The 12,462-nt window shown below is 58.7% G+C and overlaps 1 protein-coding gene across 2 annotated transcripts; it reads right to left on the bottom strand.

Moving 5' to 3' along the window:
- Positions 1-530: 530 nt before the first annotated feature.
- Positions 531-11,568, bottom strand: LMAN2L (lectin, mannose binding 2 like). Of its 2 annotated transcripts, XM_069877533.1 has the most exons (9): positions 11,441-11,568; positions 9,445-9,563; positions 9,018-9,135; positions 8,281-8,363; positions 6,632-6,664; positions 6,087-6,248; positions 5,899-6,013; positions 2,858-2,977; positions 531-2,044 (listed from the first exon to the last, which is right to left on the bottom strand). In XM_069877533.1, the coding sequence occupies exons 1-9, from the start codon at positions 11,556-11,558 to the stop codon at positions 1,902-1,904; spliced, it is 1,011 nt and encodes a 336-aa protein (XP_069733634.1). In that variant the 5' UTR covers positions 11,559-11,568; the 3' UTR covers positions 531-1,901. The 2 variants fall into 2 exon arrangements, with proteins under 2 accessions (XP_069733634.1, XP_069733635.1); XM_069877534.1 differs by lacking the exon at positions 6,632-6,664.
- Positions 11,569-12,462: the final 894 nt, after the last annotated feature.

The raw sequence follows: 12,462 nt of genomic DNA on the forward strand, positions 1-12,462 counted from the left end.
GACTCCGTACAGCACTTGACAGCATCACTTTGGGGAGGAAACGCTGCATCCAGGGGCCTCAGAGCGCCACGGCACTGGGACACGAGCCCAAACTCATTCTAGCACTGGGACACGGCCCCTGACCCGCTCTGGTGCTCAACAGCTTCACTTGGGGGAGGAAACGCTGCATCCAAGGACTTCAAAGACCCACAGCCCTGGGACACGACCTCCAACTCCCTACGGCGCTCAACAGCATCACTTTGGGGAGAAAAACCTGCATCCAGGGGCCTCAGAGCCCCATGGTACTGGGACACAGCCCCAGACTCCCTACAGGGCTACCAGTTTGGGGAGGAAAAGCTACATCCAGGGTCTCTGAAGACCCACAGCACTTCACAGCTTCACTTTGGGGAGGAAATGCTGCACCTAAGGGCTTCAAAGACCCGTGGCACTGGGACACAGCCCCCAACTCCCTGCGGCGCTTGACAGCATCACCTTGAGGAGGAAAAGCTGCATCCAGGGTCCCTGGAGGTGACAAGGAGCACGGCCACATCTCACACACACACACACCAATGTTTATTCCAAGACACCAGTTCCAGCTCCAGGGAGAGGCTCACACCTTTCCTTCTGGGTTACGGGGCAAAAAGAGGCCAAGCAACCCCCCCAGATCTCCTTTATTCCCTTGGAATAAAGCTCCCACCCGCCCCGGTGACAGCATCCTGGTAAAAAATAGTCCAGGCACGCGTGTGTGTCCAGCCTGGACCCTCGTGGGGAATCTCCCGGGGCCCCCGGAAAGCCATGGGGCACGGATGTGACGCCCCAGGACACAGGGAAGGAGAGCGCTGGCAGGGACGGGGGTTGTGGGGTAACAAATTTGCCTTCCTGATGTTCCCAGAGCCACTATAAGACTCCCCTGGGACAAAGTGACTGGAGACCTCGCTCTCCTGGCTCCCTTCGGGATTTCTGTGAGCGAGCGATGGGCTCCCCGGGGGGCAAAGGCGGCTGCGCCGACGGGCAAGAGAAATCATTGACCAAAGCAGTCACTGAGGTAGGAGTAAACCCCGACTCCCTGAAAGGCAGCGAGAGGCAAGGGAATCGACCCCGGGGACGCTGCCAGAAGCCACAACACGACATGCAAAGGAGGCCGTGGCGCCACGGGAGACGCGTGGAGGCAGCGGGATGCTGGGCAGAGACCCTCCGGAGCGGGGACAGGCCCCGAGAGGCAGCAGCAAATGGTTAGTAAAGGCTGGGAACGCAGCGTTCCAGCCCCGGGTCGGCGCTGGAGGGAGAACCAGCCGCTCGCCAAGGGCTCAGCCTGGCAGCCAGGCAGGTTCCCAGCTCCACCAGCAAAAACCATCGGCCTCCTTGGCCCCAAAACGCAGCAACGGGCAGGACAGGGAATTGGGATTTGAATTACGAGGCAAAGCTGGCCAGTCTCTACAGACAGCCCAAGGCAAGCAACAGAAAACAGCTGGAGCAGAACAAGCAGCTTAGAAAAATCCCTCCTGGACGTGAAACCACTCGAGACGAGGGGTTGTGAGGGTTACGGTAATGCTGTGAGTGGTTACGGGGGGAGGTTGGTGAGGAAAGCAGCTGGGATTTCACCAAGGGGGTGACTCCTACCCACGTTCGGGCTCCCCGCATGGCGCAGACGGCTCAGCACAGCCAGCGTCCCACACACACCTCAGCCTCCGCTCAAAGATCCATCGGGGGCAGCGAGTCCAGCCCCGCAGCGCTCTGCTCCCACCGGGAACAGCAGGAGAGTTCTGGAGCCCGACGAGAAGCAGCAGCCGTCCCCGTTGGGGTTTGCGGGAGGACACGAGGGTCCCCGCTGCGGCCCGTCACGCCCTGGCCAGTGCGGGATGGGTGGGAGCCAGGAGGTGGCTAGCAAGGACTAGCAACGGGCCACCCCGGGCTTGCCCAAGTCAATAGAAGTGTTTCCGGCTCTGCTCCTGCCACTTGTTGTAGATGATGATTCCAATGACGATGGCGAAAACGATGGCAACAAGGGAGAAGAAGACAATCAAGAAGAGAGCCAGGCCGCTCATGGGCTCCAGCGGCGCCTCCACTGAGGGATGAAGGAAGAAAAGCAGCCTGTGAGTCCCCAGCGCCCCAAAACCCAGCTGAGATTTGCCTGCTCGGGGGGGGTTTAGCCCCCCCACTTCCCAACACACCAGTAACCCCACAGGCCAGGGTTTGGCTTCCCAAAGCTTCCAGGCCCAGCTCATCGCACAGGCTGGAGCCACAAGACCTCAGGGCACACTAAGGGCTCACAGATGTGGCTGTGATGGGATTTCTGGAGGGGAGGTGACACCGTCAAGGTTCAAACCTCCATGAGCTTCCAGCGCATCAGCACATGGTGTGACCGGAGAGGACACAATGGGAGGAACAGGGCATGGACCTCTCCATTCCAGCTGGAGCTCAGCTGGTCTGAATCATAGAATCACCAGGTTGGAAGAGACCAACTGGATCATCAAGTCCAACCATTTCCATCAATCACTAAATCATGTCCCTCAGCGCCTCGTCCACCCGTCCCTTAAACCCCTCCAGGGAAGGTGACTCAACCCCCTCCCTGGGCAGCCTCGGCCGGTGCCCAATGACCCTTTCCATAAAAAACTTTTTCCTGATGTCCAGCCTGAACCTGCCCTGGTGGAGCTTGAGGCCATTCTCTCTCGTCCTGTCCCCTGTCCCTTGGGAGAAGAGCCCAGCTCCCTCCTTTCCACAACCTCCTTTCAGGGAGTTGTAGAGAGCAATGAGGTCTCCCCTCGTTTGCTGGCGAGATGATGCTCCACAAGGATCACGACTCCACAACCCTGCGAGTCTCTCCCCAATCCCTACCAGTCCCACCTTCCCCTGCTCGATCCCAGAGCCTCCTACTCACTTCCCGGCAGCTTCAGGTTGTCCACGACCGGCAGATAGACTTCTCTGTCCCGCTTGTCCTCCTCTGGCGTCCGCTCCACCGTCAGCTGGTAAAGCTTCAGCGAAATGATGTCGTGGTTGTCTGGAAGCAGAGCAGAAACGTGTTCAATAAATCCAGCTCTGGGCAGGGATCCCAGCGCCACAGGCAGCACCGTGAGACGTTCTCACCAGATGAAACGGCGCCGGTTCTCCCTCCCAAGGGGGAAGACCTCGCGTTTGCACCGCACTGGGCTGAGCATCGCACCCCAGCAGGGCCCTCAGCCAAGAGGAACCTTTAAGCTACTTAAAAACAAGAGCTCAGACCCAGAAATCATCTGACTCGAAAGCACTAGGCTGCCCGAAGGGAACGTGTTAGCCTCACGTGGCCCTGCTGCCTTCTCCTGATGGAGCAGCAAAGTGGGACAGGGCAAGCATTCTGCTCCCCCCGTGCCGAGCTGAGAGGGAAAAGGAAAAGGAACTTTTGTTGGAGCCAACAATGGGCCCAGACACTGGCCATCAATGCGCTTTTGTAGAGGCACAACTCAAATCGGGCTTAAAACTTGCTGAAAGAGGCACAGCAGGGGAACATCAGGCCTCGCAGCACCTTGAGCAGCACCAGAAGAGAGGTTTTACGCTGAGGAAAGGCAGAGGGCTTTGGTTTTAGCTCTCGGCAAAAGCCAGTTCATGGAATCATAGAATCATTTAGTTGGAAAAGACCTTTGAGATCGAGTCCAACTGTCCCTGTCTGCTACTGAACCATCCCTGAGCACCTCATCCACTCATCTTTTGAATTCCTCCAGGGACAGGAACTCAACCACCTCCTCAGGCAGCCGTTCCGGTGCCCGAGAGCCCCTACAATAATGAAATGTTCCCTAATCTCCAACCTGAACCTGCCCCCGTGCAACTCGAGGCCATTCACCTCTCATCCTTTTGCTAGTTTCTTGGGAGCAGAGCGCAGCACACACCTCACCACAACCTCTTTTCAGAAGCTGCAGAGAGCAATGAGGTCTCCTCTCAGCCTCCTTTTCTCCAGGCTGAACACCCCCAGGTCCCCTAGGCGCTCCTCATAACCCTTGTTTAGCCTGGAGAATTGGGAGGGAGTGTGGATCTGCTGGAGGGCAGGAAGGCTCTGCCGAGGGACCTGGCCAGGCTGGATCCATGGAAGGAGGGCAGGAAGGATCTACAGAGGGAATGAACAAGGCTGGATCCATGGATGGAGGGCAGGAAGGATCTACAGAGGGACCTGGCCAGGCTGGATCCATGGATGGAGGGCACAAAGGATCTACAGAGGGAATGAACAAGGCTGGATCCATGGATGGAGGGCAGGAAGGATCTACAGGGGGAATGAACAAGGCTGGATCCATGGGCCAAGGGATTGTCCCCCTGGACTTGGCACTGGTGAGACCGCATCTCGAATCCTGGGTTCAGTTTTGGGTCCCTCACTCCAAGAAGGACCTTGAGGCACTGGAGCGCGTCCGGAGAAGGGAACGGAGCTGGGAAGGGGCTGAAGAACAGGAGTTGTGGGAGCAGCTGAGGGACCTGGGGGTGTTTATACTGGAGAAGAGGAGGCTGAGGGGAGACCTCATCACTCTCTGCAGCTCTTGGAGAGGAGGTTGTGGTGAGGTGGGTGCTGGGCTCTGCTCCCAAGTCACAAGGGATGGGATGAGAGGAAATGGCCTTGAGCTGCACCAGGGCAGGTTTAGATTAGATATTATGAAAAATTCCTTCACCAGGGAGGTGGTGGAGTCCCTGTCCCTGGAGATGTTTAAAAGACGGGCAGATGAGGTGCTCAGGGATCTGGTTTAGTCATGGACAGTGACGGCTGGACTCAATGATCTCAAAAGTCTTTTCCAGCCTAGGGATTCTATGAGAGTACAGGAGATTTTTTTAAAATGCTCATCCTGTTTTCACTCCTCCCAGGGCAGTTTTGGAGACAAACCCTGCAGCTGAGCAAATACCACCAAGCCATTAAGAGAGGTCAGACTGTGGCCCCGCAGGGAGCTCGAGGAAAATGGGAAGTGCTGCACAAAGCACTCGGGGGAGCAACATCAGACTGGGCTTTTGGCTCCTCAGGAGTCGCTGCAAGAAGAAATAAAAGGCTCCAGCTCACAGCTCAAGGATGCTTAAAGCATGGAACGGTCCTCACATGCTTCTCATAGTGACAAGACAAGGGGAGACCTGCTGAGACCGCTCCTTGAATCCTGGGGTCAGTTCTGGCCCCTCCCCACAAGAAGGATGTTGAGGCTCTGGAGCGAGTCCAGAGAAGAGCAACGAAGCTGGGGAAGGGGCTGGAGAACAAGGATTGCGAGGAGCGTCTGAGAGAGCTGGGGGTGTTTAGCCTGGAGAAGAGGAGGCTGAGGGGAGACCTCATTGCTCTCTGCAACTCCCTGAGAGGAGGTTGTGGAGAGGAGGGAGCTGGGCTCTTCTCCCAAGGGACAGGGGACAGGACGAGAGGGAATGGCCTCAAGCTCCACCAGGGGAGGGTCAAGCTGAACATTAGGAAAAAATTTTTCATGGAAAGGGTGATTGGTCCCTGGCAGAGGCTGCCCAGGGAGGGGGTTGAGTCCCCTTCCCTGGAGGGGTTTAAGGGACGGGTGGACGAGGTGCTGAGGGACATGGGTTAGTGATTGATGGGAACGGTTGGACTCGATGATCCAGTGGGTCTTTTCCAACCTGGTGATTCTATGAATGGTTTTCAGCTGGAAGAGGGGAGATGGAGACAAGATCTTAGGAAGAAATGTTGCTCTGTGAGGGTGGGGAGGGCCTGGCCCAGGTTGCCCAGAGCAGTGGTGGCTGCCCCATCCCTGGACGGCCAGGTTGGATGGGGCTTGGAGCTCCTGATCCAGTGGGAGGTGTCCCTGCCCATGGCAGGGGCTGAGAATTGGATGGGCTTTGATGTCCCTTTCCAACCCAAACCATTCCGTAAGCCCCACCAGGTTCCAAGCGGCACCTCCAGGGCCCCAAAGCTGCACAGGAGTTGCCAGAGCTGCTTGGGAAAGGACACTGGGGACCCCAGGGTGGTACCTGACAGGTCTCCGGTGACAGAAGATGTCCCAAAGTAGTAGCCGCGGGGCAAGTGCACGCCTGGCACGTCGATGCAGTCTCGCCACTCGTGTTTACCGTCGATATCGATCAAGACCTGAGGAAGAAGGTGTTTCCTTAGCCCCCGGCACGGCACCACCGCCTGCCCTGCCCCGGCGCGTGGCACTCACCGTCAGCCTCCTCTTGACGTAGCGGATCACCAGGAAGGTGTCGTGGTTGAGGTTGCGCACCATGGCCGTGCAGCCCCCCAGCTCCGTCGGCCGCCCATCCCGGTCGTGGTCGTAGGTGAGGGAGCCGTTGTTCACCATGGCCGAGATGTAGGGGAAGACGCGCTGTGAGGTGGGAAAAGCCAGCAGTGAGTTCCTGCTCTTTGCCCTGCTCGCCGCGGCTCGGCTCTGCCGCCTGCCTACACGGCCTGGGGCGGCTCACGGACCCCAAACTCCTTCATCCCCTCCAAGAACCTGCCTCAACAAGACAACATCACAACCCCGCTCCATCCCCAGCCCTCAAACACCTGGGATGCAGGAGAGCTGGTTTCCACGCAGCCTCCCCCAGCTCACACTGGGATTTTTCCATGCAGTCTCTCCCAGCTCACACTGGGATTTATGGGCTCACACCAGGATATTTTTGGAGCTCAGAGGAGGGAATTCCTCGACTGCGAGCCAAAGCGGAACCCCACAGGTTGGGAACGGGTAGGTCAGCAAGGAGCAGGTACCTGGTTTCCCGGGCTGTACCTCCTCTTCTGAGCCTGCCAGTCCAGGGTTAACGCAAAGCAAGAAAGAGCACAGAAGCAAGACGGTCACAGACCGGAGTTTAGCATTAACCTGGAAGCTTCCTCCCCAGAGGAGACCCAAGCGCAGAGAGGCTTAGGCGTTTGGTGACGAATCCCAGGACACACAGATAGGAAACCACGTGGAGCGTGGTGGCGTTTCTCCTCCTCGCTGCACAGCAGCTTGTTCACCCCAAAGCCAGCGCCCTACAGGGAACACAACGGCCACAAGCGCTCCCCAGGACCCCCAGCTAACCTGCCCCTCTTCCCTTGAGAAAAAGACACTTATTTTATCCTTTTAAAGGCGAGAGAAAGCGGCCATGACCCCACACACCGTTACAGCAACCGGCCGAGCAGCATTTCTCCATCACTTCCCTTCCTCGGTGCTTGGCCAGACAAGGGCAGTGCCCTCGGGTTGCAGACGCCCACCTTCCACTGATGATTTCTTCTAATTAAGACCCGTCGTGCATCCCTTTACCCCACAAAAGCAGAGCTGCCACCCTGCACATCAACAGGATCCATCCAAACCACGCTGATCCGGTAACGCAGCGCCAGGGGGATCGGGAAGGTCTTTTACGAGCACAAAGTCCAGCCCGGTGCCCGCGCCGGCTGGTTGGGATGTTTGAACAAAAGCTGAGAGTTAACATTTGCTCGGCAGCTCTAAGGTCAGGGGGCATCCTGACTGTATCCTTCATCTCTCTCCCCAGGACAACGCGGGTCCTGCAGGCGCTGGGGTTTGGCACCAAGGTCCTGGGGTAAAACAGCACCTATTTTTTAGGGGAAGCTGGAAGAAAGGATCCAGCTTTGGGTTTGGAGTCATGAAACAGCATCCAGCTCTGGAGTCCTCAGCACAGGAAAGACATGGAGCTGTCAAAGGGACTCCAGAGGAGGCCACGGAGATGATCCAAGGGCTGGAGAACCTCCTGTATGAGGACAGGCTGAGAGTTGGGGTTGTTCAGCCTGGGGAGGAGAAGGCTCCAGGGAGACCTTAGAGCCGCTTCCAGTACAGAGAGGGGCTGCAGGAAAGCTGGGGAGAGGCTCTTGGATCAAGGAGTGCAGTGACAGGACAAAGGGGAATGGTTTTCAGTTTCAAGAGGGGAGATTGAGACGAGATCTTGGGCCAGGTTGGATGGGGCTTGGAGCAGCCTGACCCAGGTGGAGATGTCCCTGCTCCTGCAGGAGGGTTGGACTGGATGACATGTAAAGGTCTCTTCCAATCCAAACCATCCTATGGTTCTGTTCCATCTATTTCTCGGGTTTAACTGCCTCTGCGCTCCCTTATTCCCAGGAATGGACATGAACGAACCCCAAGCAACCAACAGGAACCTCTGGAACACCCAGACCTTGAGCCAGGTCTTCAAAGAGGCAGAGCCACACTGCATCCCTGAGAGCAGGAGAAGCCTCAAGACCCACTGGATCATCGAGTCCAGTTATTGCCTCGCTAGGGAGGAGAACGAGGCACGAGGAGGAGGCGCAATGATGTTTGGTCCCCGATTCAGCTCAAAGAAGATCACGCTGCACCAATTAAGAGCTGCATTCGCAACGACGCGAGCCGTACGCCGCAGGCACGGTCCCGTTTGTCCTCTCTAGCTCACCTCCTGCTGCTTCTCCTCATTCGGGTAGGTGTCCACAAACACACCCAGGCCCAGGAAGTTATCCTTGCTTCCAAAGACAGGTCCTAAAGGAAGGAGAAGCTCGGAATAAGGGTGGCAAGGCCAGGCAGGCATTTCCAACCAAAATTCCTTCTCCTTGGTCCCCAACCCCAACACCTTCTCCCCTTCTCAGTCCCCAACCCCAAACACCTTCTCTCCTTCTTGGTCCCCAACCCCAAACACCTTCTCTCCCTCTCGGTCCCCAACCCCAAACACCTTCTCCCCCTTGGTCCCCAACCCCAAACACGTTCTCCCCTTCTCGGTCCCCAACCCCAAACACGTTCTCCCCTTCTCGGTCCCCAACCCCAAACACCTTCTCTCCCCCTTGGTCCCCAACCCCAAACACCTTCTCTCCCCCTTGGTCCCCAACCCCAAACACCTTCTCTCCCCCTTGGTCCCCAACCCCAAACACCTTCTCTCCCCCTTGGTCCCCAACCCCAAACACCTTCTCTCCCCCTTGGTCCCCACCCTCAAACACCTTCTCTCCCCCTTGGTCCCCACCCCCAAACACCTTCTCCCCCTTGGTCCCCAGCCCCAACAAACACCTTCTCCCTTGGTCCCCAGCCCCAACAAACACCTTCTCCCTTGGTCCCCAGCCCCAACAAACACCTTCTCCCTTGGTCCCCAGCCCCAACAAACACCTCCTCCCTTGGCCCCAGCAGCTCCTGCGAGGGTTTTACCTTGCTGCATGCGGTCCTTGGTGTACCAGATGGCGAAGCCGTCCCCGTTCAGGTTTTTCTTGCCTTGCCCGTGGATCTTAAAATGCACCTGCATCTCCCAGTCCCGCAGGTAACACGGCTGCAAGAGAAGTCGGGATGTGAGAGGGATCGAGATGAGATCTTGGGAAGAAATGTTTTGCTGGGAGAGGTTTCCCAGAGCAGAGGTGGCTGCCCCATCCCTGGAGGGGTTCAAGGCCAGGTTGGATGGGGCTTGGAGCCCCTGATCCAGGGGGAGGTGTCCCTGTCTGTGGAACTGGATGGGCTTGGATGTCCCTTCCAACCCAACCCATTCCATGATTTCATGATTTTAGATGCAGGCAACCCTCTTGGCCCCCTCCAAAGCCTCCTCCCACCCTCTTGGCCCCCCCAAAGCCCCCGTCCCCCTCACCACTCGGTTCCACAGGGCCCCCTGCTTGCTCTGCAGGTCGGGCGTGAGGCGGATGTGCTGCGGCATCACCATCGCGTTCCCCTGCAGGTCCCACAGCCCCGAGCTGGCGGCACCAACGCCTGCGGGGACAACCACACTCGGTGCCGGCACCCGGAGCGGGGAAGGGGAAACGGGAACCGGGAGAGAGGGGGGAAAGGGAAATGGGAACTGGGGAAAGGGGAAACGGGAACTGGGAGAGAGGGTGGAATGGGGAGGGAAATGGGAGACGGGGGGACATGGAAAATGAGAACTGAGAAAATGGGAACTGGGAGAGAGGGGGGAATAAGAAGGGAAATGGGAACTGGGAGAGAGGGAGGAATAAGAAGGGAAATGGGAAATGAGAACTGGGGAAAGGGGAACTGGGGAAGAGGGGGGAATAGGGAGGGAAATGGGAGAGAGGGTGGAAGGGGGAAATGGGAAACAGGAATTGGGGAAATGGGAACTGGGGAAGAGGGTGGAATAAGGAGAGAAATGGGAAATGAGAACCGGGGAAAGGGGGGAATAGGGAGGAAAATGGGAAATGGGAGAGAGGGGGGAAGGGGAAAATGGGAAACGGGAATTGGGGAAATGAGAACTGGGGAAGAGGGGGGAATAAGGAGGGAAATGGGAAATAGGAATTGGGGAAAGAGGGAACGGGGAACTGGGAGAGAGAGGGGGAATAGGGAGGGAACTGGGAAATGAGAACTGGGAGAGAGGGGGGAAAGGGAAATGGGAACTGGGGAAAGGGGAGAAGGGGGAAAGGGGGAAATGGAAAATGAGAACTGAGAAAATGGGAACTGGGAGAAAGGGGGGAATAAGAAGGGAAATGGGAACTGGGAGAGAGGGAGGAAAGCGGGAAGTGGGAAATGAGAACTGGGGAAAGGGGGGAATAGGGAGGAAAACGGGAAATGGAAGAGAGGGGAGAAGGGGGAAACGGGAAACAGGAATTGGGGAAATGAGAACTGGGGAAGAGGGGGGAATAGGGAGGGAAATGGGAACTGGGAGAGACGGGGGAAGGGGGAAATGGGAAACAGGAACTGGGGAAGAGGGGAGGAAGGGGGAAATGAGAACTGGGGAAGAGGGGGGAATAGGGAGGGAAATTGGAAATGGGAAATGGGAATTGGGGAAAGGGGAAATGGGAACTGGGAACTGGGGAAAAGGGAATTGGGAGACTGGGGGGAGGGAAATGGAGAGGGGAAAGGGGGGAAAGGGGAAAATGGGGGAACTGGAATGGGGAAAAGGGCGGAAAAGGGAGGAAAAGGGAGGAATGGGGGGAAGGGGGAAAAGGCGGAAAAGGGGGGAATACGGGGCGGAATATGGGGAAAAAGAAGCAAAGGGAACTGGGGGTAAGGGGGGGAGAACAGGGAGGGGAGAGTGAGGAGAGGATGAGGGGGGAGCAGGGGGTGGGAAACTGGAGAAATGGGGGGGAAGAGGGAAAGATGGGGGAATAGGAAAAGGGAATTGGGGGGGGGGGGAAGGGTGAAATAAGGAGAGAAAAAAGGGGGGAAGGGGAGGGAAATGGAGCGGGGAAATGGGGGAGAGAGGAAATGGGGGAACTGGAATGGGGAAAAGGGGGAATCAAGGGGGGAGGGAGAGGGGGGAGGGAGAGGGGGGAGGGAAGGAGGAAATAGGGAGAGAAATAGGAAATGGGAACTAGGAAAGAGGGGGGAAAGGGTGAAATAGGGAGGGAAATAAGGGGGGAAGGGGAGGGAAATGGAGGGGGGAGAGGGGGGAGGGGAAGAGGGGGAGAGGGGAAGGAGGAAAGGGGGGAAGGAGGAAAGGGGGAAGGAGGAAAGGGGGGAAGGAGGAAAGGGGGGAAGGAGGAAAGGGGGGAAGGAGGAAAGGGGGGAAGGAGGAAAGGGGGGAAGGAGGAAAGGGGGGAAGGAGGAAAGGGGGGAAGGAGGAAAGGGGGGAAGGAGGAAAGGGGGGAAGGAGGAAAGGGGGGAAAGGGGGGCAGGGTGTGCCGGGCTCCGCTCACCCTGGTAGGGCTTGGAGAGCGAGTGCTCCCGTTTGAGGTGCTCCTCGGTCTGCTCGGCCCGCAGCGCCCACAGCGCCGCCAGCCACAGCGCCGCCCGCAGCCCCGGCCCCGCCGCCATCCCGGGGACGGACACACGGACGGACAGACCCACGGACACGCCCCGCCCCCCACGACCCCCTCAAAGCACCGCCCCTCCCGTGCCCCTCCCCATCGATCCCCCCCGCCCCCCGACAGCTCCGCCCCGCCCCCCCCCATCCCCATGATTCCCTTCCCCCCATCTCCCCCCCCCATCCATCCCCTCATCTCTCCCTGGACCCCCCTCCCTATGGTCTCCCCATCCCCCCCGACCCCCCCATTTATCCCATCGACCCCCCCAGCTCCCCACTGACCCCCTCCCCGCCCCCCTTGGACTCCCCACTCATCCCCATCGACCCCCCACCATGTCCCCCCTGCACCCCTTCCCCACCCCGCCCGCCCCCCCAGTCGCTCTCCCCATCCCGCTATTGACCCCCCCCCCGACCCCCACATCTCCCCCATCGACCTCTCTCCCCCCCCCACCCCCCCAGGACCCCCCATTCATCCCATGGCACCCCCCATCATGGAAACCCCCCCCAGGACCCCCCCCATTCATCCCCATCTCCCCCCTCCCCCCTTGGCCGCCCGCCCGCCCGCCTGTCAACTGGGGGAAAGGGGGTGGGGGGGAGAACTGGAGGGGCGCAAGGGGTGATGGGTAATGTAGTTCTAGATGCCTCAAAGCTGTCGGGACCGCGCCGAGCCAGGTCCTAGGGCCCGCCCCAGGGTCCTAGTGCCCCCGGGTCCTAGTGCCGCATAGATCCTGGTGTTCCCCAGCCGGGTCCTAGTGCTCATCCCCATCCCATCACGACCCAGCCGGGTCCTAGTGCCCCCACCCCCCCAAGCCGGATCCTAAAGCTCTTCCTCCCCACGCCCCAGCCGGGTCCTAACGCCTCTCCCCCAGGTCCTAGTGCCCCCCAGCCGGGTTCTAGTGCCCCCTCCTCAGCCGG

The sequence above is a fragment of the Phaenicophaeus curvirostris genome, chromosome 27 (genome assembly GCF_032191515.1).
Source record: "Phaenicophaeus curvirostris isolate KB17595 chromosome 27, BPBGC_Pcur_1.0, whole genome shotgun sequence".
NCBI lineage: Eukaryota > Metazoa > Chordata > Aves > Cuculiformes > Cuculidae > Phaenicophaeus > Phaenicophaeus curvirostris.

Bases quoted from the DNA above. Each gene is read 5' to 3' on its own strand.
- LMAN2L (XM_069877533.1), bottom strand. From the start codon at position 11,558: ATGGCGGCGGGGCCGGGGCTGCGGGCGGCGCTGTGGCTGGCGGCGCTG. The intron at 9,564-11,440 runs GTGAGCGGAGCC...TTGTCCCCGCAG, and splicing joins GCTCTCCAAGCCCTACCAGG to GCGTTGGTGCCGCCAGCTCG. The intron at 8,364-9,017 runs GTAAAACCCTCG...TCCTTCCTTTAG, and splicing joins CAAGGACCGCATGCAGCAAG to GACCTGTCTTTGGAAGCAAG.